Raw genomic sequence first — 23,405 nt, forward strand, 5'->3', positions numbered from 1 at the left:
TTTTATATTTTATGGTGATGATAGCATTAATTGACTGCCTCTGTCTGAGGCTGCCTTCCTATTTCATTACATTTTTTATTGCTAAGTTTCAATATTCTCCCCAGAAGCCCGTAGAATGGATTTTTTTTTTTTGTTAGTGATATGTCCACTGATTTATATTGGGTATGCTGGAGTATTTCGGATGTCTTTCTTTACATGGTCTAGATTTGACCTCCCAGAATCTAGTTATAAAGCGCATTTGAAGCTCCACTAGAAAAAAAAAAAGTAGCCCTGCCTCCAATAGGAGGATTAAATTCTGACCCAAGACATCGTTTAAAGACAAGTTGTTTCTCACTGGTTCGATGCAATTTGGCTCTATGTATATATAAAATAAGGCAATACAGCATTTACACACCTAGTCATACTTCTTGCTGAGTTTTCATTTTATTAGAAAATGGTGAAAGACACTGTTAGAGAAATAATGCTTTTCCAGTTGTGATTTGAACGTAATAGTGTTCAACAGATATTACCGTACTTCCACATTCAATCTCTGAGCACATTCAATTTAAGCTAAAATGTTATTTTTATCCACTGATATGTATATACCTGTACTAGGTGCCTTCTGCCTCCAGAAATCTCCTCTACTTACTCTGGTGTACCTGGAGAAACATGTTTCCAAGGGGCTTCCCAGCACGGTGCCTCTGGATCTGCATGGGGGAGATGGAGCTTGTGGTGGCCTGGCTGCAGGGGTTTCCCTAGTTGTCCTCTCTCCAGCAGAACACGTGCCACCCATTGAGCTTCAGGGACATCACAGGCTCCATTAACTGCCACGCTGCTCATGGCCACGGTGCTGGGGTTGTCCATCAGGTGGGGGCTGGCAGCTTCATTCCTTCCTTGCTGGCTGTGGCTTCAGTAAGGGCTGTCCCCTTATTCTGGGGCCCTGCCCTTGCCTGTCCCGCCAGCCTGCTGCCTGCTCTGCTGGAGTCTCCAGGGCTGCTCTGCTGGTCTCTTGCATGGTGGTCTTTGGAAAATCTTCCCACTTTGTGACAATTTTTTAAATGTGTAAAATCATGATTTAAGCACCTCTCAGGATAGTTATGTGGTGTAACACAATTTTTCATCACAGCCACCTTTTGTAGCAGCATTAAATGCAATTGCAGCATCTTTGTAGTTATAGTTATTTGAAACACTGCCTACATTTTACCCACCTTAGTCTCACCTCCCTGGTTTCTTTCCTTTTTGTTCCTTCAGCTGGGTGGCTTTTGTAGTGTGTAGCCTGAGTTGGGTCAAAATTGCCACATAATTTGTGACATAATTCCAGATATAGAAATACAAACAAGTACATTTTAGTCTTCACAAATGGTGAAAAGTTTACATTACTAGGTTGCATGATTTTGATTTTTTTTCCCTTTTTTTTCCCGCATTAAGATGTGTTTATACATTGTTACTCATGCTCTGTTTCTGTTCAACATTTAAAAACAGTCCGCTGGTATCTTTTATCTCTCTGAGTGGAGGCTTGTGCTAAGGTATGCAGGAAGCAGAAGACTGTGACTTCAATAATGCAATGTCATACAGGAAAAAATTTAGAAAGAAAAATCAGAGAGGCAAGAGTTTGGATAGCGTTTTTTGGGTGCTCTGCACTTGCTGCACTTGTGTGATGATCTCTATGATTTGGGAGAAAATAAACATCTATGCTCTTGAAATAAGGAAAGTTAGTTTAAACTAGTATTTACTGTGTAATTTTACTGAGAATGCCTGTGTCCGAGTGAGCAGCTTCCATAGTGCAGCGTGTAAAGCAGGAGGTCTGTGCGTTTCATGACATGATGGGTGTCCAGCACCCACTCACTCTGTTGTTTTAATGGTCTATTACTATATGTTTATACACACACATATATAAAGTAATAATAGTATTAAGTATGTAGCTATAGTATGTCTAGTTGTATCACTGAGGACTGTCTTGGTTTGAGTTACTCTAGACTGGATCCCTCCAGACTTCTTACTGCACGGTAATTTTTGCACCAAATCTGGAACTGCTTTGCCTCTAGCATTCTTAGAAAGACACTCACTCTTAATTAAAAGACTTAGGACAATAATAGTGGAAGGAACTTCCTGAGTCAGCACGTCCCATCCCTTGGTATTGCAGGCAACTGAGTTATATAACCCCTTTCATAAATATATCATACTTGTCTTAAAACCGTTAGTTAAATCTCCTGCCTCTACTCTTCTGAAAGGTAACCTCCTAAATTGCAGTGGCCTGGTTTTACTGGTTTGTTCCTTTGCCAGCATTGTCCTTTACTATTAATAAGTTTTCCCTCTATCAAATATTTATGGCTTTGCTGTACTAATGGAGACTGGTCCTGTCCTATCTTGTCTCTGGTTGCTAGGTGTTGGAGCCAAGCTTTCTGTTCCCTTGCTGACGAAGGCGGGTGAGCTGGCCTGTGCCTTGTGTCCTGCTAGCATGGAAGTGCCCATGTGTCACCTAGCCAGCCTGGCCTTGTTTTACAGATTTCCTTATCCCCCTCTTCCTTGAGGAACACTTGGCTACATCTGGTGCTTGGGTCGGTCCTCCCTGAGAGGCAGGAGTAGTAATGGGTGGTTTTCCAGGTGCATCTTAGCAGTGCTTCGTATGGTGGTGTGAATGGTCTCCTGGGAGCACCCCAGTGTCACATTGCCTTTTCCAAAGTCCTAGTAATAAGATTTACTGAGGGCTGCCAGCTTCGTTAGCACGGTCCAGTGCAGTCTCTGTGGCAGGAGGTGGCAGCATGTCTGTCTCCTCTTTGCTTTGCTCATGCTGCAGTTGCATCTGGCCCGGAGCATGTCACCATGGGACCTGGATAACTGATTGTTTTGTTGTCAGCTCCTTCCTCTCGACCCTCCTCATCACAGCAGAAATGGCTGTCCCTCTGTGCGTGCTCTCGCAGCTGTGTGCTGTTCAGTCCCAGTATTGCTCTGGTCTTCAGCATCATCCAGTTCTTCTGTGATAGTTTGGTTCTCTTCATTGCTGATGTCACCTTCTGGTCTTGTGTCATCTTCAAAGCCACACCTCCTTTCTCGTTGGCCATGCTTGCTGATAGAAATACAGAACAAGGCTGTTCTCAAGGCAGTTTTGATAAGAACTCTGCTGGCAGCCCACCCAGCACCCCTTTCTTCCACCACATCTTCCGTCCCGAGCAAGCATGTCGTTAGTCCCACCGGGAGATGTCAGTGGCAGAATGGGCAGACCCCATGTCTCAGGCAGAGCTGGAGCAGGGTCGAGAGTGTGGGAGGGTCCCCTCTGCCTCTCATGGACCAGGCCTACTTCACGGAGAGCATCTTAAGGGAAAAGTGATCTTCCTTTGAAAAAAGACTCAGATGCCTTGGAGCAGGAATACAGGAGATGGCATAAATCAACAAAAAAAACATTTATTTCAGAGAAGGCATTCAATGACCAATCTATGGCTATAGAGTATCTAGCAGATAGAAGATATCTTTTTGACTAATTGAAGTTAGCAACAGGAACAAAAATCTCTATCGCCAGGCTCTGCAGATGTAAAGGAGATGTTCTCTCACTAGAAAGGTGTGTGCTTTTATGGAGATGGACATGTTCCTTCAGGAGTGCATTTGAAGAGGATGGCAAAGGTTCAGACACAGGGCATAGCTCAGAGTGTCTTTCCCTCACAAAACTGTGTACTGTGTGTCCTTCTGGACTAAGAAATTCTGAAAACTAAGTTAAAAATACAGTTAAAATGGCATTACAATGTGTCAGAAAAAATGGGAAGGAGGAGAAAGGAGTTGTTCTCTTTTAGGATGCTTTGGCTTTATTTGAGGTCGGAGACCTCAGCCAAGGAAGACTGATACTTATTTTTCCATACTAAGTGCATATTTATATGTAAGCATCTTTGTGTGAATCAGTGTTATGTGTCTTAAGTATTCGATACAGAATTATTAATATCATGCATTCCTAGTATAAAACATCTCGTGCTCCCAAGGCCGATGTGTAACGTAAGTTGTATGCTGAATATGGTATGAACTTCAGGCCAAGCTCTGCAATGAAAATATGAGTTTTTATGTCACAGCTACACCAACTGTGATTGCATCGTTACTGGGTACACCAGAACTGGGGAGCACACACAGAGTAGAACAAGAGACAGTTGTGATTTGCTGAGTTTTACGGTAAGTGCAGGACGAGATTTTGAACAAGCACAGAATCACAGAATCATCATGGTTGGAAGGGACCTCTGAGATCTAGGCCAACCATACACACACACAACCCTCCCTCCTTACAGTCTCGGGCACTAGAGCATGCCCTGAAGTGCCACATCTACACATTTCTTAAATCCCTCCAGGGATGGCGACCCCACCACCTCCCTGGGCAGGCTGTGCCAGTGCCTGACCACCCTCTCAGTAAAGTAATTCTTCCTAATATCTAATCTAAACCTCCCCTGCCGCAACTTTAGACCATTTCCTCTGGTCCTGTCATTATTCCCTTGGGAGAAGAGGCCAACACCCACCTCTCTACGACCTCCTTTCAGGGAGTTGTAGAGGGCAATGAGGTGTCCCCTCAGCCTCCTCTTCTCCAAACTAAACATGCCCAGTTCCCTCAGCATGAAATTTGAGATGGTAAATTAATTATCTGTGGGTGCTAAAAAGTGTGATGTAGTCAGGGGTTTTAAATTGTTGATTGCTTCATTTCACAGTTGCAGCTGAACTTCTTTTCAGCTTGTGGACTGTCTGCTGTTTGTCAGTGTGCTTGTGGGAGTCTTGCAGTTGGTCTTTTGAACTATGTCTTATAAAATTAATACTTGAGAGAGCATCTTCTTTTTTGCAGTAACTAAGGTCCTTCTGAGATGGAGAGGATATAGGCTATTATTAGAATTTACACTTACTGATTGCATATTTTCTTGTGGCACAGTTGCTGTTCGGCATCTCGTTTTATACGGATTGCAGATGTATTGGGGTTTCACTGCACGTCGATACCGCTGGGGAGCGTCCAGGCTGTAGGGGGATCCAGGGTTCGCTCTTTGGGTGCTGTGGCTGGGACTGACCTGGGTCACCAGGAGAAGGGTCTTTTGAAGGCAAGGGCTTTCCAGGAGAAAGGATGAGTGTTGCTCATCATGTTTGAGGAGCACCCTCAAACCCATGGGTCTGTCACCTTGACACATTGAAGAGCAAGATGAGTGATTTTCAGGTGAAATGCAAGGAGTCCCTCTTTACCTGTTAGTGAAACTCTGCTCTCAGGCAGCCGAAACGTTTATAAAATTCATGTGATGTTAGATACAACACATTGGAAACTCAGGTATGCTTTTATCACTGTGTGGGCTGATGGCTGTATTTTGTTATTTGTGTGAGGGTACATTTCAGCTGTTGAGACTCGCGAGGGAGAGCAGCTTTAAATATTTGCAAACCCTGTATTTTCATGAGGGAAACATGTCTGTACTGCCTCTCTTCTTGATAGAAACAAGGAATGTTTTCATGCAGTGGAAGTTAACATTGATGTAAGGTAGACAAGACTCAATTCCTAAATCTTCTACTTCAGCTTTGCTGAATATAAAATTTATATAAAATGTCTGTAGGGATAAAAATCTGGACATCTTCCTGAAGCTGCTGTTGAGGGAAATGGCTCCTGGTAACAGCGTGGAATGAGGTCTTCACCTTGAGTAGCGAGTAAAACTCATCAGCGGCAGGCCCGATAATGGGGCTGAAGAGTTGGTTTTGAACGGCTCAGATTTAAATAGCCAGGAGCTGACCTCTTTCTTTGTCTTGGCTTTCTAAGACAAAATACTGTCAACACAACTCCCAAACGGCCAGCGTGAGGAGGTGCTGCCAGGAGGGTCCCTCCCTCGCTGTGGGCTCCCTGCCGCTGTGGTCACCTCCCGAGGAAGAGCCCTTCCCTCCTCACCAGCGGACCTCCACTTCCCAGGGATGGCTCTGCCAGGTGGATATTCCTCGGTTCCTCACGCAGAGCACTGCCATCACCTCCTGATGATGACTGACCCCCGTGCTCCCTTTGGCGTGTGGTGCCATTGCACACACTGCCAGCCACCACACATTAAGGTCGTGTAGCGAGATCTCTGCATATATGTGCATCTCTGGCTCTCTGCTTGGTTTATCACTGGTGTGATGTGATGATTTCTGATTATATGCTACTATTTTAGTCCTCCTCTTCTTTGCAAAAGGCAGGAAAGCAGGAAGCCAAGTGATCTGCATTGTGCCACTACTTTTAAAAGAATGAGCAATGCTCATTCTTTCGTCTTAAGATGATTTAGTGCTAGATATTTTTCCTGTAAAGACTGGTGTGTGAGCCATTGTTTGTCATGATCCTGGGTTATTACAGACCAGTTATCCTCCTTGAAATCTGGGGATAGAGGCTAGCAGAAAAGAAACTCATGTGACTAATTTTATATATAGCAGTTTCATACTCCAGTTTTCTTAGATCACTAAGGTTATTAACTGTTTAACTGTTTATATTCAGAAATTATTCTTTGAAAGCAAGCATAGGGGCTCTGGAAAAACTTAATTAAAATAATAAAAAATAATAAAAATATTAACCACTGCATCAGCTTTGCTATGAAGAACTACTGGGCATGTGGGCTGTTTCTTCTTCCAGAGCACCCCTCTACTTTGTCATAGTGGGACTGAAAAAAGAAAAAGAATAAAGGGTACTTTTTCTTAACCGTCAGTGGAATTATCTGGTCCGTTTGATTTCTGTTTTCTAAATATCTTTATTGCATCTCCATAAAGATGGAGCCTGGGAGCTGCGGAATCATTGAGGTGTGGATCTGAACTGAGCTTCAAGCAGTAAAACCGTCGGAGAAAATCAGCTGCAGCACCTGGCTCTGCAAAGGAGAAACCCCTTGAAATCCCGGGCAGCTCACAGCAGCAAGTCAAGCCTGTGATTCTTTGCCAGCACCCTACCTTTTTTTTTTTTTTTGCCTCCTGGCAGCACTAAAGTGAAAGAATGCAGTCAACAAATTTGCATTTCAGTTTTTAAACTTAGTACTCTGGATATATTAAGCTGTGCTGTGTGAGCTTGGGGTTTTTTTTTTGGCCCACTCTTACCCTGTTAAATATTTAAATTTATGATGAAGCAAGAGTAATAGCTGCAGTATCTGCTTTCAGTAAGCCATTGGAATTTGTACTATTTCTGAGGCCAGAAGTATGAATTGATTCATGTGAATAGTCTTTTCCATTATGAAGACTTGCTGATTTTAGTTAGCACCCACAGACACATGCAGCTTCATCTTTGTGCATCAAACTGCAGCGTTTAGATAGGACGGGCTGTGCATGAACTTAGATGAAAAACACAAGAAACAAGAGTGACTGAGAAGATTCCCACAGCTTCAGGAGGGCCAGGACTGTACCCCATCCACCTGAAAAACATGGAAAATGTGAAATGTCTAAGGTGTTTATTTATTGAGCTGCATTCACTCAATAGTACAGGCTTGGTTTTAAAGCGTAACTGCCTCTGGGAGTCTGGTTAATAAAAAAATTTTTAAAAATTAAAATACTTTATTCAGTTTTGTTCTCTGCTTCTCCTGCCCGGGTCTGTGTCTGTGGCAGCTTGGGGGTGAAAGGGTTGGTGCAGAGGGTTGATGGGGGGAGAGCTGCTTTGTGCCAGGGATGCGGCTGGCGGGATGAGTTTGGGCAGGAGAGGGACCGCAGCCAGCCTGGCGCTGCTGGGCTGGGATATCGCAGCTGCACACCATGGCCCCTGAGCCACAGCCTGAGGACCAGGGCACAGCACCCAGCAGCAGAGAAAGTGCTGCTTCTGCTGTCTCTGTCTCTGGAGGCTGTTGCTCACAAGAGAGTACAAATGTGCCTGAAGTGCCTGTTTTCCCCAAACTGCTGGCACCACTTTGTTGTGCTTGTGGATGTGCTCATATTCCTAAGCAAGGCCATGTTGATCTCTGCTGCTTTTAGTGGCTAGTAAGGCTCTTCCTTGGATGCTACGCAAAATGTCTGCTGCTGACTTCTTGGCAAAGAATAAAGCTTGCATGAGTCCTCTGGTGAGAGCTTGCTCATATCATGAAGGGTGCGTGGCAGCGACAGCATGTGCTAAGTGGTCTCCTCAGTCGGGAGCGTGCTTTCCCTGGGGATGGCCCTGGCGGTGAAACCTCTCCTCCTCATCTTGGTGGCTTGGCCGTTCACTCCTCTCTGGATCAGGGACTTTTCCTGCTCTCAGCCCTTCCAACCTTTGATGCCCAGGGAGAAGCTCAGGTGAGATGGCAGTCTGATGCAGGTGCCTCGGAGGCAGGGAGTGCAGAGAGCCCCTGGGTCCCTGTGCACAAATGCTGTCGTTCGATCTCTCCATAGGACAGGATGGGATATACTGCAATACCTTTATCTGAAATGCTGTTCTTCCCTGAGATACTTAGGATAACATTAATTTTTAATATTGTTGTCTCCATGTCTCTTTCTCCTCCAAATGGTTAATTGATTTCTAGTTTTCTGCTTCTTTGATTACTTTGAGGTTGCAAAGTAGACGGGACCAAGTAAGAAGACTGAGCCATGTTTGCAGAAGACTTAATCTTTCAATCACTTTCCTCTGAATTAAACCAAAACAGCAGTAGCAAATCCAGGAATCCTATTAAAGATGACCTACATAGTGGGAATAAAATTTGGCTTGTACCTTCTTTTCCTTCCTAATTTACTGTCAGGAAATCTGTGAATGTTTTCCTTAAAGTCCATTCATTTTAGGGCTGCTAAAAACCTCATTCCTGCCTGGCCTGGGTGGCACACTCTTGGATGGAGCAGGAGGACATCTCGAGCCAAGGGGGCGGTGAAAGCTGAGCCAGTGTGATGTGATGGGGATTTAGCCCTTGGCTGTAATTAAAAGGGTTCATCAATAGAGCTTTAGCACGGAGTGGTTCCAGCAAAACCCTGCGAGGAGATGGAGATTATAACCAGGAAAATAGCTCTTTTGTTGGTGTAGCTTCCCTCCGTCCTCCAAATGGAGCAAGTTAAACTGCTGTTCCTCTAGGTCTCTTGCTCAGTGTAGCTGGGTTGGTTAGGAATTTTTTTTTTTTTACTCATTCCGAAATTATATTGCTGTTCTGGAAAATGTTTCAAGAATAAATCTGACAATTTACAAAGCAGATTGCTTTATAAATTTCTCAAAATCCATAAAATAGATTGCTAGATATTTGTGAGTGATTAAGTGATTTCAATGTTTAATTGACATCTCAGAGAAAAAATGCTTACTTAATAAAAAGTAAATGTTTAGCCTCTGAGATAACTCCTTTATAGTGGAAGATAGGTATTGGTATTTCTGGTGTTTCTAGAAAATACTGGTGGAAAACAACCTAAGGGGAAAAAAACACCCTTATTGCAATAAATTTGAGGAGGAAGGAAAAGAAATTTAAAAGCCCAGTTGAAGATTAAAAGCACTGCAGAAGAGTGAATGCAAGAAAATGAGATGTAGCTAAAATGCACTTGATTGTTTCTATAAATACAGATATGTAGGAATGAAAACTGACTCATTGTACAGATGAATTTACTGAACAGTTCTAAAAGTCTGCAAGAATAATAAATGATGTAGCCTTTCAGTTGTCTGCAGAGAGAAGATCCGGTTCACAAACATAACGATGGCTCCAGCGTCACTGCTAATCATTCCCCTAAAAGTCACAGGAAATGTGCACAGGGCTTGTCCTGAGAACGCAGCCAGATCCTGTGCATATTGTTTCATGTGCAGAATTTAACAAAATAATCTTATTGTGCATTTAAATGTATTTGTTTCCCTGGGAATCTTATCCAGAAATGATTTTCGCCAGTCATTTCATTTTAGAGTACAATGAGGCTTTACATCGATTAATTAAAATTGCCATGCTCCCTTGAGTGTCATTATTTGCGGAGAGCAACGCTTTCCCCTGTGGAGGACAGAGGGAGGTGAGAGCAGGCTTTTCTTCCCCGTGTCCGTACTTCCAGGAGGAGGAGGTTTCAGCCGGGCGGGGGTTGTGTGTGTGCCTGCCGGTGAAGTTGTTAGAACTCAGCCTCAGGGGTGTTCTGCGAGCAGAGGCAGGGCTGGGAGCAGAGCGCTGCTGTCAGCTCCTCACAGCCCCGCGTTACCTCCTGCGGGCTCCTCTTGCTCCATAAACATCTTAAAGGGAGACGAAAGCCCTCTCGGCGTTACTGCCTGCTCACTCTCTTCCTCCGCGGCTCTGAGTCCAGGGCTGCTCCCAGCCCCAGTCCCGCTCTTGCTGCTCAGCTGACGGGGGTGTGTTTTAATTACTGGACTGGTTGGTGCGGACAACTCTGGTTTAGCTTCTCTGGATGTAGCCGTTAGGAATAATGTAACGAGACTCAAATTTTTGGGTTCATAAGGCCAGGATAGGACTTGTTCTGAAGCTAGTGAGATGGCTTTGGTGTCCTGCGCCATTGGAAGCGTGGTGGGACTGCGCTTTACACTTGGCTTGCTGTGGAGAGGGTGTATGTGGTTAACAGAGAAAAAGTTTTCTGAGCCTTATGGATTTCTCCACCAGTTCGAGTCAGGGCTGTGATTTGAACCAGCTCAGTTTCTGAGTCCAGAAATATGGATCATTATCGCATATGGGTATGCGTTAGTGTTTTGTGCAGAAAAACTCTCGTGACCGCATATAGCACAAGAACCAGGCTTGCTTAAGTGTACTGAGAGATTGGAAGATGTTATTCACTTTCCAGGGACTCTGTTTAGTTTAAGTATTTCATGAAAGCAACTGTGACTACAGCTCTTACCGAGAGTACTATGTCATATCAGTTCACTACAGTGTAGCTGAATTGAATGTTTTACAGGTTTTAATTTTCTCTGCTGTGCATGCAAGTATCCAGTGCAGCAAATGGCTGAAGCTCACAGGTCAAAAGTGACATTTTACAGAAATAATAACCTGAAATCAAGTATTTTTCTGTTGTGTTTTCATCATGAAAAGAGCGTATCTTTCCTTCAGCCCAGTGTTCTGTGCAGGAGTCGCCACTGCGATGTGGAGAGCTGCCACTTTGTTGTTGCTAATGAGAGCAGCGATGATCCCTTCCCTCCCTTCTTTGCCAAGAACAGCTGCCCAAGCTTTTTCTTTCTAGATATAAATTTGTTAAATTCTGCTGCAAGAATCTCCTCCTTCCCTCAGCTCCCGGGCACCACAGAGCCCTTCTGGGGTTTGCTGCTGGGGCAGGTCTCTGGGTGCAGAGGGTGCTCTCAGCTCCCCAGATACATTTCCAACAAGACTTGCACATTTCTGCAAAACCTACCCACCATGTGATTTATAGGTGAAGCTTTCTAAAACTGCACAAATAGAAGAATTGGTCTGACAGTTTCTGACATATATCGTTGTAAATATATGACATAGAAGTAGAATTTGTCTTCTCTGACATCAAATTAACAGAAATCAAAATTCAGCCTGGCATGAGGAAGTGTTGCTGAAGATGATAGAGTTGCGCTGGTTTACATAACTCATGTTGGACCATAGTTTATGTCTTAATTATACACTAAATATAGCTAATACTTTCTCACATCAAATAGTCTCCTTGGCTTGATTAAATGCTATTGTAGTAATTACAGTACTTAAAAATTCTTACTTCCTATTTTTTAATTTATATTCTCTCAATTTTTCTTGCTTTGTGAGGAGAGGAAAAGTCATATAGGGTAAACACATTTTACATTTATTCTTCATCCGTGCCTCTTTCTCTGCTTCTTCCCTATTCAGAAGTTTATAGAGTTTGAAGATGCACTGGAGCAGGAGAAGAAAGAACTACAAATCCAAGTGGAACACCTTGAATTTCAGACTCGACAGCTGGAGCTGAAGACCAAAAATTATGCAGATCAGAGTAAGCGAAGTTGTACACCAGACACGATTATACACTTTGCCTTTCACACACATATACTGCTACGTTGAAAATATTTTTCATTCTTTTTGTTTGTTTTAATGTAATTTACAAAAAGCCTGAAGTTCCTGGTTATCCCTTACTTTGGTACAAAATTCTGAGCCTTGTAAAGGACGGGATGTATCCACACTAACTTAGTAGGGGCTTCATTGCTTCTCTTGTGTGTGGCGTGCTCGGTCTCTCCAGATGCAAGGTCTGGGCCATTGGTGAAGCTTTGGAACCTGGTTTCCAGTTTCTCCTTGTCCCTGAATAGCACCTCCCATTTTTTTTTCTCATATAAACACACACATTTATTTGTTTATTTGTTTTTATTTGTTTATTTATTTTTACAAATACTTCCTTAACATGTGCAGCTGTGTTTTGTTGGCTGAGGTTCCCCTCAGAATTCACTGGTGTTTTGTCCAGTACCCTGCTCCTCAGATAGCCAGAGGCGCCCACCCCAGAGGGTGATTTAAGTTGTTGTCAAACGAGGGCACTTAGGGGGCACCAGGCTGCTGCTGAAGAATTCTGCTTCTGTGGTCTTATGGCACTGCTTACTGTTCTGGTAGTTTTGGGAACATGCAGGTAGCCATAAATTGGGTTTGTAATGAAGACCAGATCCCACATAATGTACATTATTTTGTTTCAGTTTGTTTTATTCAGTAGATATAAATTAATTTCTAACAAAATAGGCTTTGAGACTTCTAGTTTATTTTGAGAGCCTGATGTGTGTTAGCTGACGGTTGGAATCTTCCCTTCGTAGTTTCACGACTGGAGGAACGTGAATCAGAAATGAAGAAAGAGTATAATGCTCTACATCAGCGTCACACAGAGGTAGGACGTTGCCTCATTATTTCTAAATAAACAAACTCTTAGCCTATATGTAAAGTCATGTCAAAGAATACTAGTGGTGACTAGAGCTTCTGAACTTTGGGAACATCAGAAATACCTGAATGGAGAGTGTAAAGAGCCAGGATGGAGCCAGGCTCTTTTCAAAGGTGTCCAGTTACAAGATCAGAGGCAACTGGCACAAACTGGAACACAGAAGGCTCCCTCTGAACGTGAGTATAAACTTTGTTACTGTGAGGATGATGAACACTGGCACAGGTTGCCCAGGGACACGGTGGAGTCTCCATCCTTGGGCAACCTACTCTGGGTAGCCCCGTTTGAGCAGGGACATTGGACCTCATGGACCCCGGGAGGTTCCTTCCAACCTCAACTGTTCTGTGATTCTGTGAACAATGCCTCTCTACCTCATCTCCCACTGCCAGTGAGCCTCCAGGAGACATTTTATGTTATTTTTGGATGTGCTCTTTCATGGCTCTTATATTATGAGATTGAGTTAAAGTAATTTCTGACACAATTTGCTGACAGATTTTCTGTCAGATTAGTCCATTCACTTACATCATCATCTTAGAAGACGAGCAAAGACAAGGGGATGCACAAAAGAAGAAAAGGATTTGGAAATGAGTCCTGGAGAAGATCAGTCAAAAGCAGAAGTGGAGGTTTTTCTTCTCCTCTTTCTGGCTTATGGATTTTTTTCTCCTCACAGATGATCCAGACCTATGTGGAACACATTGAGCGATCCAAGATGCAGCAGGTTGGGGGAAATAATCAGACTGAGGGGAGTCTACCTGGGAGAAGGTAGGGCCATAACCTCTCCATGCAACGTATGCTATGCAGGAACTTACAAACCGAGTGCGTGTATTTGAGAGAGAGAAACCAGAAGCAGGATCTTTCCCTGTGGGCATAGGTTGTAGTTGAAGCTTTTTTTGTAATGGGTTGTGAGTGAATTGTGGGTACGTTTTCTAAGGCTTGATGACGAGGAGCTTTATGTGTTCTGTTACAAAGCTTAGGCTTTGTCACGCTGCTATTGCTAGGGGGCCTCTGGAAAAATACGTTTGTATTCTCAGGGAGCATGTAGAATATTTATCCATAAAATGGATGGAGGTGTCAAACGTGGTATGTGTGTGTGTGTGTGTGTGTGTGTTTGTATGTGTGACAGCCAGCAAAACTGTAGCAATTAAATGTGTTAGCCATCATGGGATTTTTTGTACTCTGTTCCTTCAAGGGAAGCTTTCTGTAAATCAGTCACCCAATAGACCTACTTATGCCCAAAAAATTGATTTTATTCTCTCTCCCCGGCCCTGTTTTCAGAGCACCAAACCAATAAGAACCAGTCTGTGCTTAAAGAAGGCAGCGGTATGAAAGAAGCTCAGTACATAGAAGAACTAGTCTTTTGTAGTCTTAGAACAAATTTAAAGCACAAAAATTGCAGTTACATTGATTTCAGTACAGGTTCATCTGTTTATAACTGGTATGTACAGGAACCAAATGCTTTCTCTCTGATGATATCAGTAACGTAGCCCACGGGTTGAGAAGTGATGTTCCACAGATACTGGTTAGAGAACTAATAGATCACATAACACATAATCTACTCAGATTAAACATAATCTATTAAGTCAGCCCTAAAAAAGATGTTTTCTGTGGCAATTTTTATGCATGGCAGATTACCATTTGTGTTAATCATCACATGATAATGACATGATTAACACTATAGTGACACTATCTAACCCAGGAAGTTTTAGACTATAACAGTGTTTTCCAGGGGAACAATATTGACCAAGTAATATGCTGCAGGAAATTAAATCTATTTGTTGTCCTTGCCTTTCTTTTTTTTTAATTTCTTCTGGCTTTGAGGTTTTGCACACATGCTGACCAAAAGCCATGGGAGCTGTTGGTCTGAAAAATAGACAGAGACAGTACCAGCTGCACAGGAATACTCAGAAAAGAATGCCTGCTAAGTGCATCCTCCCTCGGCTGTGACTGATCTTAGTTAATATCTGTGAACTTCAGCTGGTTATTATCACTGAACTTCACTCAAAAATCAAATCTTTGGGAAGCATTAGGCTTAGAAAAGGAGTAGGGATGGCATGTCAGACTACACACAAAGGGCAGCTTGGGCAAAGACACGGAGATGAAAATACTGGGAAAACAGATAAATGGAAAGCCATGGAGGTTTTTGAAGTATCCTCTGGCTGGGATGATGAAATACAAAAGAAGAGCATTGGGCAAAATTTGGAGATGAGAAAACAGCAAAGTTATTTGAAATTAAGAATAAAGAAATGTATTAAGAATAAAGGAAGAATAAGTGAGGATATTTTAGTAATTTGTGTTTACGTCTGTAACACTTAAATACCAGAATGTCAGTTGATTTGGGGGTAGTGTAATAGAAAGGAAGTTTCAGGTCTTGGCATAGGACCTGTGAATACTCTCTGTCTGCTGTGGCTCCCTGTTGCTGTACTGGACTGCTCTGGAAAAATCTGAATTCAAATTGCAAAAGTTTTGCCTGTGTATTGTAAAAAAGAAAAAGGGAAAGAAAAAGAGACCCAACCCCACTTTGTCAATGGAAGAGGCTTGAAGGATGGAGAGGGAGCAGTAAAAGACACGGATCTTCAGAAACTTTGGTAACTAGCCTGGGACTCCGGCCAGATTCTCTGTAGCCTTAGAGTCATACAATATCCTGATCCTGGAGAGGACCCATGAGGATCGTCGAATCCAACTTCAGACACCACACAGGGCAACCTAAAGGTTAAACCATATATCTAAGAGCATTGTCCAAACACTTCTTGAACACCGACAGGCTTGGAGGCATGACCACTTCCCTGGGGAGCTTGTTCCAGTGCTTCACCACCCTCTCAGTGAAGAATTTTTTCCAAAGCTCTCTATTTGCTATTTCATTACCTCCCATAATAATTAAAAAGATACTTCAGTAGCCTTGGCTACAAGAATAACTTGCAGCTGGAAGATAGTGGTGTCTCAAAGAAAGATCCACTATTTATTCTGAATCAGTTGGTAAGATTTTTATACTCTCATTTGTAAGGCTACCAAAGCCTTACATAAAGGAAGGAAAGAGACAGTTATATGTGAATGAAGGGGGACTACTTACCCTTCCTTTTCTGACAGTTGAACAGTCCTTTCAGAAAAGAACATCTTACAGTATTTCTTCTAGAAAGGAGTAACTAAAGGCTGTTGTAGTTGTTGAGTGGGCTGTATAGCAAGTTTACTCTGTGCTCTTTTTTCTGCAAAACAGTAAATGAATCTCACAACAGAAAGTAGTTCAGGAGAATAATAATAATTACAGAATACAGTGTTTTTAGTCTGGCTAAAATTGGATTGTGTAAAATATAAAAATCTATTGGGGGAAAAAAATAATCAAAAGATAGATGGCAGCCTTCCTAGGCAAAAGAGACAGGCGTAATGGATGTAGAAAGCAAGAGGAGACATGGTGTACAAAGAACCAGTAGTTTGTAGGTGTTCATAAAATCTCCCTTATCAGACTATTTTTCTTCTCCTCTCCCCCTCGCAGTCTGGAAGTCCACAGTGAGCTCACAGAACGTGGTCTGATCCTACTGTTACAGCTGAAATGGGATAAGTGTGTCAGGCTTGTTTCCCTTCCCACTTATCCTTCTGTAAATAAGAATGTATCTGTGGAAGGACTTACACAGTAAAATATAAAAGTACCATAGGCAAAAGCATGCTTAGGGCCTCCCTCTTTTACAGGGTGGTTCATATATGCACCTGCTAAATTTGAGTTGCGCTGCGTGGTAGAAGTTGATTTTAGTGAGATTTTCCTTCCCTAACTTTCAAATAAGCTAATATTAACTGTGGCTTTGTGTTAGCATTCTGTGAAGGAGATGCACAGTGATGCACTGGTTATATCTGCAGGACTGCCATTCTCTGGGATGAAGGGCTAAATTTTCATCAAGAATTGCCTCTTCATATTAAAGAAATTAGTCTTTTACCCTTTTAAGCGTGGCATATTGCTAGTCTCCTTGAAGAGAAAAAAAAAGAGAAACACTATGTCTACAAAAGCCCCTGATGGGGCTGTGAGCTGAGTTTGTAGGAACCACCAGTGGGAAATGGGACTTTTTCCTTCATTTCAAGCTTTGCACTGTTGGGGGGTGTGTGTGTGTAGCTCTGTGTTTGTATATGCTTGTGCACAAGCACTTGGGACAGATGAGTGGTTTTGCGTCTCTGCACACCTGGGTAGGGGTGAATACCAGCGTTTGTGTATCGTGGTTCACTGATGTGCGCTGGGCGGGGGGACAGGCCTGTCACACAAATTTGAGTGCATTTATATATTTTCATCTGTGGATGTGCTTGGGTGTGTTAGACTGCATAGGGTCGCGTATTTGCACAAAACCGTAAGAACAGCGAGTGTGTTTGCCTGTCACTTGGGAGAATTTTGTGCAAGAACTGTTGGGGTGTGTGTGAATCAACTGCCATCCAAGAAGGGTAACGGGTACGGTGCACGCTTCCACCTGGTGTGGCTTGCAGAGCACCGTACCCCCTATCTGTTGTAGGTCTGCATGTTTGCATGACTTTGCTCTCTAATGGTTGTTTTTTTGTCTCGCTTTTTGTGCGATTGCTGCTCTGTTTTGGCTGTTATGTTTGTCACTGCAGTCATCGCCAGTCATGGAGGAAAAGGTAAATCCTGTTGCTGCATCTTAACTTCGTTAATCCTAGTTTTGGAAGTTGCTGTTGGGTGGCAGCAGTGTGATGCTGGGAATGTACTGTACTGGCACGTGTGCCCTCTTTGTCTGCTGGCTCCCATGTTAGACTTGCTCGTTCAGGTGAGGCAGAGGGAGCACCCAAGCTGCTGGGGCAACACAGCAAGAGGAAGCTTGTACTTAAACACAGAGGATGCAGAAGTTCAGTCCCAAACCAGGATCAGTCCTCTGTGATTGAATGTTTACACTTTATGTCCCGGAATGTTTTTAAAAGTCATCTTTTCTCCCTTATTTTTACTATAGAGTACAAGGCATGCGTATTTTCTGAGTGGGGCAAAAAACACGTCACTATTAGCATCTCTCCGAAGGCTCTTCTGACTTTGGGCTGGGCAGTGAGTTCTACACCCGGAGCCTGCAAAGAGAGCAGTTCTCATCTTTAAATGCTGGCAAACAAATCGTAGTTTTGTTATGTTTTGTAAGCTTTAGGATGGTACTTGTAGAGCGTCCTGATCCCAGTTTTTGGCCATTGGAAACCTTTACTGAGGAGTTTGATATTTACCTTGTAAGGCAAGGTAGAACTAACCAAGCGTCACCTTGTACTGGAGAGAATTGGGTGTGTGAAGGTTACTCCAGCGCTCAAAATGTAGACCATCCCTGAGGATACTCTAAAGTTCTTTGAAGACTGGTGCTTAGCCCCAGGACTGCAAAGCTGAAGTTGGGTCGTGTACGGTGTTTGCTCTTTCCCCTTCCCTGGGAGGTTCAGAAGAAGTTGGAAGGTGTTTCCAAAGAAACTCAGCAAGGAAATTGCCTTAAAGTCTACGTTAAACTCCTTTCCTAAAGATCCTACAGCTTCTGATGCTATGGAGACTTTGTACCTTTGTTCTCTGGTTAACAGGGACCGTGGAGTTCATACGTTCTCTTTACATTAATGACGTGCTGTAGCTCCTTGCGTGTTAAATGTGCATATGTTTGTATATGAATGTAGAAATAAGCTTTGAGTTCTGAAAAGAAATCTGATAGAGATTACCTAAAGAAGAAGTATAATTTAATGTCTCTCTCAGCATATGTTTGGGATGGCTCGTATTTCTCAGTGTGGCCAATGAGTTACGTCACGCCATCGCAACGTAGTCACAAAACTGTTTATATTATAGCATGTTGTTAGATATTCTGATGGCAACACTTGTTTTGCAAGGAATGTTTTGCAGTTATAGGAAATCTTCTCCAGCTGTGTACACCTGTGAAGTATGACTTCCTTAAAACCATCATTCTAACCTGAAGAAGAGGAAAGAAATGAAACTAAGGGTTGAAGCAGCTCAGAAAATGGCCTGTTTTTTTCCTCCTCCCTGAAAAAAAAAAGATTCTTTTGAAGTAGACTGTTTGAGACCCTTGAGTTACTTCTTTAACTGTGGAACTCAGACTTTTCCATCTTGTGGCATAAAGTTCTAATTTCTAGTTTTGAATCTTTTCATAATCTCTTATACATAACCAAGTATACTTTTTATGGCTTTTAGACCAGTACAGTACTGGGGGTGAAGATTTCATATCAGGGGAAAAATTTCTCTGGTATGTTATTTAGAAACTTAAAACACAGCTGTTAGAAACTTTGAGGGTCTTGGAATGATGTCAGTAGGATAAAGAGAGGTAAATGCAGGATAAAGAGAGGTAAATGCAGGAAGACAGAGAGAGGTAAATGTGCTTTGACATCATGACCTGTTAGGAGCAGGTGTAAATGACAGGATAGAGGTCAGAAATTAGGCAAACAGCAAGCAGTATTTAGGCAAACAGCAGTGGAATGTTTTCTGTAAACCTTCAGTGATTGTTAATATTTAAAAGTAACCAGCACCAAGATGCCTTTAGAGTGGAAAGGCTGCAAGAAAACTGCTAATTCCTATCATATATGAATCTGGTTTTGAATCTGTTGAAAGATGATTGCGTATTCTCTAGAAAAGGAAGTCAGGTTAGTCAGGTGTTATCAATGATCTCTTTTCCTCTAAAATCCAGTTACCTGCTGCTTTTGTAAGAGGGTTTGTTTATAAAACTTCCATGTATGAGTCTTCAGCAACTTCAAGAGAGAATTTTAATGCAGATTCTCAGGAAAAGTACATCCTAAATCTCCTTGCTGGGCCACACTGGGAACACCTTTCTGCCTCTTCTGCCTACCCAAGATAGGCCATGGCAAGCGATTGTTCCTCAGCACAAGCAGCTCTGACACAGCGGTGTGCGGGCTGTGTTGGCCAGGCGGGGTTGAGAATGGGAAGGCTGGGCATTTTGGTTTTCTCCACAAACACCGTCTCCTCTGCTAGGCACGCCTGCACCTCCTTCCTTCATAAATGAGCTGTTTCATGTACCACCTGCTGTGTTGGTGTGTTTACATAGAACCCGGGGGGCATTAGGTCCTGCTGCAGTTGTTTCACCCCCGGGCACGGGTGAGGTGGCTGTGATGGTTGGCTAGCCTGGTCATCAGACCAGCGCTGGTGATCATTAAAGAAAGGCACACGAAGGTTTACTGTTGTACAGAAGGTGCGAATTTCATCACTCCCCGCACCAATAAGCGGAAGCCCCACATGGGAGTAGGTGAAGTACCATCATTGAATTCCTTTGTGGGTGCAGGTCACACAGAGGATCAGCTTAGTTCATCTCTGCAGGGCCACTGGAGTCCAGCTAGAGGAGGGTTATTCCCTACATGGATGTGTACTCCATCCCTGCAGGCCTACTTCTTTGGCACGAATCCAGTTGCCGTTTTCAGCGTGTTGCTGCAGCCCTTTCCACCTCCCCTGCTTGCTCTAGATTTTCTCTCACTGGAACTTGGTCTCAAAACCTGTGCCAGCTTTTATATTCAGAATCAAACCCGCAACTAGCTAGTCACCTGCAGTTGCCAGAAGGAAGATGATGAAGAAAATGTAATTACAGACATCTGGCAGTATGAATGATGTGTTCATTTATACCTTTGTTTAATTTCTGAATTTTGAGTGCACTGTAATATGGGCATGGAGAGGCGATCAGAGAATACAAGTATTCGTTTTCTTGTTTAACATTGGAAGTGATCCAAACCCCTCTGGTTTCTGCTGTTGGAGCTAACCGGATTTGGGGTGGAATGTACAGAAGTGCCATCTAGATGACTCTCACTTAAAAGCCTCTTTCCTGACCCAGTGATGATATCTCTAGAATCTATGGGAGCTTTTTTTTTTGCTGTGAGAGTTGTATACCGTGGCTTGCTTTCCCACAGTACATTTGTTTCTCAGAAGATACACTGACTTAAATTGGCTGATGATTCCCTGCACTTTTGTGTTCCCCCAAAATGTTTCGTACTGATGGAGAAGTCAGTTGTGCCTGTTGTGGTCACTTGACCCTATCCTCTCTCTTAGAATTTTCCCAGGAAGAGGTATGGCTCTAGCAGTAGACACCATGGGTCTGAGTGGACAACACCATGGAAATGTGGGAGTTGGGAGTTCATACAGCTGCTACGTGAGGGGAAGGAGTGCAATTCAATTTCTAGTGACTAATATTTCACATGGTCTAGTGTGATGTTTCTTTTCTATAAGAACCTTGTAAATGGCTAACAGATTGGTTTCCCCTTTCTCTCTGTTTCTCTGTTTAGCAGGAAGGAACGTCCTAACTCTCTGAATGTCTTCCCCCTCGCGGATGGCATGGTACGTGGGCAGATAGGGGCCAAGATCGTCCCAACACTGGACCACTGGCACCTGAGTGACCTCGGCCAGCTGCAGTCCAACTCCAGCTACAAGGTTTTATAGACCGTCACGGAGCAAGGGTTTCCCACTGTTAACATCCCACGTTTTCATTAAGATGGAGACCAATCTGTGTCCATAACCCTTTGCAGCCTTTCCCTGCTGTGCATCCGCTCCCTTGCTAGCTGTGCTGTAGGTGGGAGGATATTCTTTTGGAGATCTGGCATATGGTGCCAGGAAGGATTTGACACAGCTCCTCACGCTTCTTGTCTCAGTGTTAATCTCCTTTACTTGGCTCGCCCCAAGGTGAGAGGAATGTGAGGGGAGACCATTAGGGATTTAGAGAAGATGAATCCCTCACTTTTTTATATCTTACTAGGGAGAGGAAATGGTGGAACCTGTCCCTTCTCTCCCTCTTGATAAGAGCAGTGGTGTTGCACCTTTGCTGGGATGAAGCATTGGGTTGCACTTGCTCTTCAGTGTTTGTCCTTTTTGACTGATTGCTGCTCTGACCTTCCTGTCTTCAGTAAAAAGGGCTCCTAATCCTCTCTGGATGCCCAAGTCTTGCACTGTGCTTAAAGGTCTTCAGTTCCTCATATGTCTAGTCATTACTGTAGACTTGCATTGTCTACCTTCAGTACACTTGTCACCTTCAATGTGCTGCCTTCTGCACTGGGGCTTGCGAAAAACCTCACAGCGTTGCAACTGCACTGAAGCAGCTGCATGTGGCTTGTGGTGCTCTGCTCTGCCTTTCGAGACTGGCCTGAACCCAAAGACCCAGATGTTGTGCTCTTAGGTGACAGCTCACTGTAATTTTTTACAGTTTAAACTATACATGGTGACCCACATTTCCCATGAGCTGTACCTGTAGACTTCTCAAAGTCTTTGTGCTCAGGATCCCACCAAATTCCTCTCTTTGAATGATGTTCCACAAATGCCTGGTGACAAGCTTGAGAGCCGGTGGTGCATCTACCCAGCATGGCTTACAGTATGTCCACCAGTATCTCACGAAACTTCTGGTCTGCTTTAGAAGTGTCTGATAAAATTTACTTTCTCTCTGCCTGGAATTTGTAGACCATCAGATGTTTCATATATCACATCTAAGGACTGGTCTCCTTTTCAGAAGTTATAAATCACTAATCCTGTAAAATACGTTGAGGTAGTACAGGCAAAGAGAAGGAAAAGAAACAAAGAAAAAAAACACAAACCAACATCTTGTTATACCCATTCTGCGTTGTCTCCAGATTACATTAATGGTACTGTGGCCTGAGGGACTCTGCAGGGGTGGCCTCCTTCATGCATAGCACAAGAAATATAGATAAATTAAAAATTTATGCAGAAAACAAAGAAACAACTTCCCTTTTTTAACACTAACTTTGTAAAGTAGCCAGGCCTGGCACAGAACAGACCTTAGCACTTCATCATCCCTCTGCCATAATGGAAGTTGGTAATCCAAAAGCAAGATCTTTGGATAGATGGAGACTGTTCTTGGAACCCAACCCTTGCCATAGTGTTAGAAGCATGGAAGTTTGGGAAATATAGCAACTTGCAGAATGCCAGTCGGGTCTGTGTTTCTGGAGAGCTTTGCCTGGCGTTACAGAATAGCAATGCCACAGTGGAATTGCCACAATGGAATTAAGGATGGTGGAAATGAAGGTGGACAGAAAGCAAAATGCACAGAGACCAGCTTCTGGTTCTGGAACCAGTTTATTCCTTGGGATCTCCAGGCAGTGCTGCACACTATGGTGTCAGCATGCCTTTGAGTTCTCCAGCAGCCAGGCGTATGTGGCAGGGGTTAGTTTTTAGAGAAGAGCTGGGAGGATGTTGGGGTTAGATCTATCTTTCACAGACTTGCTAAGGCGTAATTCTTTAAGCGGTAACATTGCTGAAAGAAGTTGAGTGGGTCTCACTGATAACCCAGCGTCTGCATTGCAGGAGGATGCAACAGGAACCCTGATAAATTGGAAGCTTTATGTCCAAGTTCAGGTGATGGAGGGTTACTGACTGGATCTGTTATGATTTGTTGGGCGTGTCTGGCAAAAAAATCCATTTCTGGTTACACGCAAACTTTGTGCAGAAGTAGTACTGTGCTACTCCAGATGTATCTGGTGAGTAGTGCTGGGATTTGTGCTGGTGCTCATTAGGGAAGTTCAGAAGTGGGATGCTGGTAGGGTGGAGTTAAGAGAGCTTGGGCTGTGGGAGACTTGGATGGGGTAGCATGTTATAGAGGATTTCCTAAGACTAAGGAGCAAACCTATGAATAATTAAAGAATGTGACTGACTGACTAGATTTGCAAGTTGGAATGGAAATTTTCCTCCTGTGAGCTTCTTGCACACTCTCTGACTGGAATGCTATTTCTTAAATATTTTGCATGACTAAAATCTCAGCAGTACTGCTCATGTACTCCTTGCTGCTTCT

At 43.3% G+C, this 23,405-nt stretch overlaps 1 protein-coding gene across 1 annotated transcript in view; it reads left to right on the plus strand.

Annotated features, from left to right (window-relative positions):
* MAPK8IP3 (mitogen-activated protein kinase 8 interacting protein 3) overlaps positions 1–23,405 on the plus strand; it is a 77,373-nt gene that overhangs the window by 10,922 nt on the left and 43,046 nt on the right. Inside the window, 4 exon segments of the mRNA XM_074158685.1 lie at positions 11,631–11,751; positions 12,551–12,621; positions 13,340–13,431; positions 20,902–21,043. Coding sequence (XP_074014786.1) covers positions 11,631–11,751; positions 12,551–12,621; positions 13,340–13,431; positions 20,902–21,043 — 426 coding nt within the window.

Source organism: Numenius arquata, chromosome 14 (assembly GCF_964106895.1).
Source record: "Numenius arquata chromosome 14, bNumArq3.hap1.1, whole genome shotgun sequence".
NCBI lineage: Eukaryota > Metazoa > Chordata > Aves > Charadriiformes > Scolopacidae > Numenius > Numenius arquata.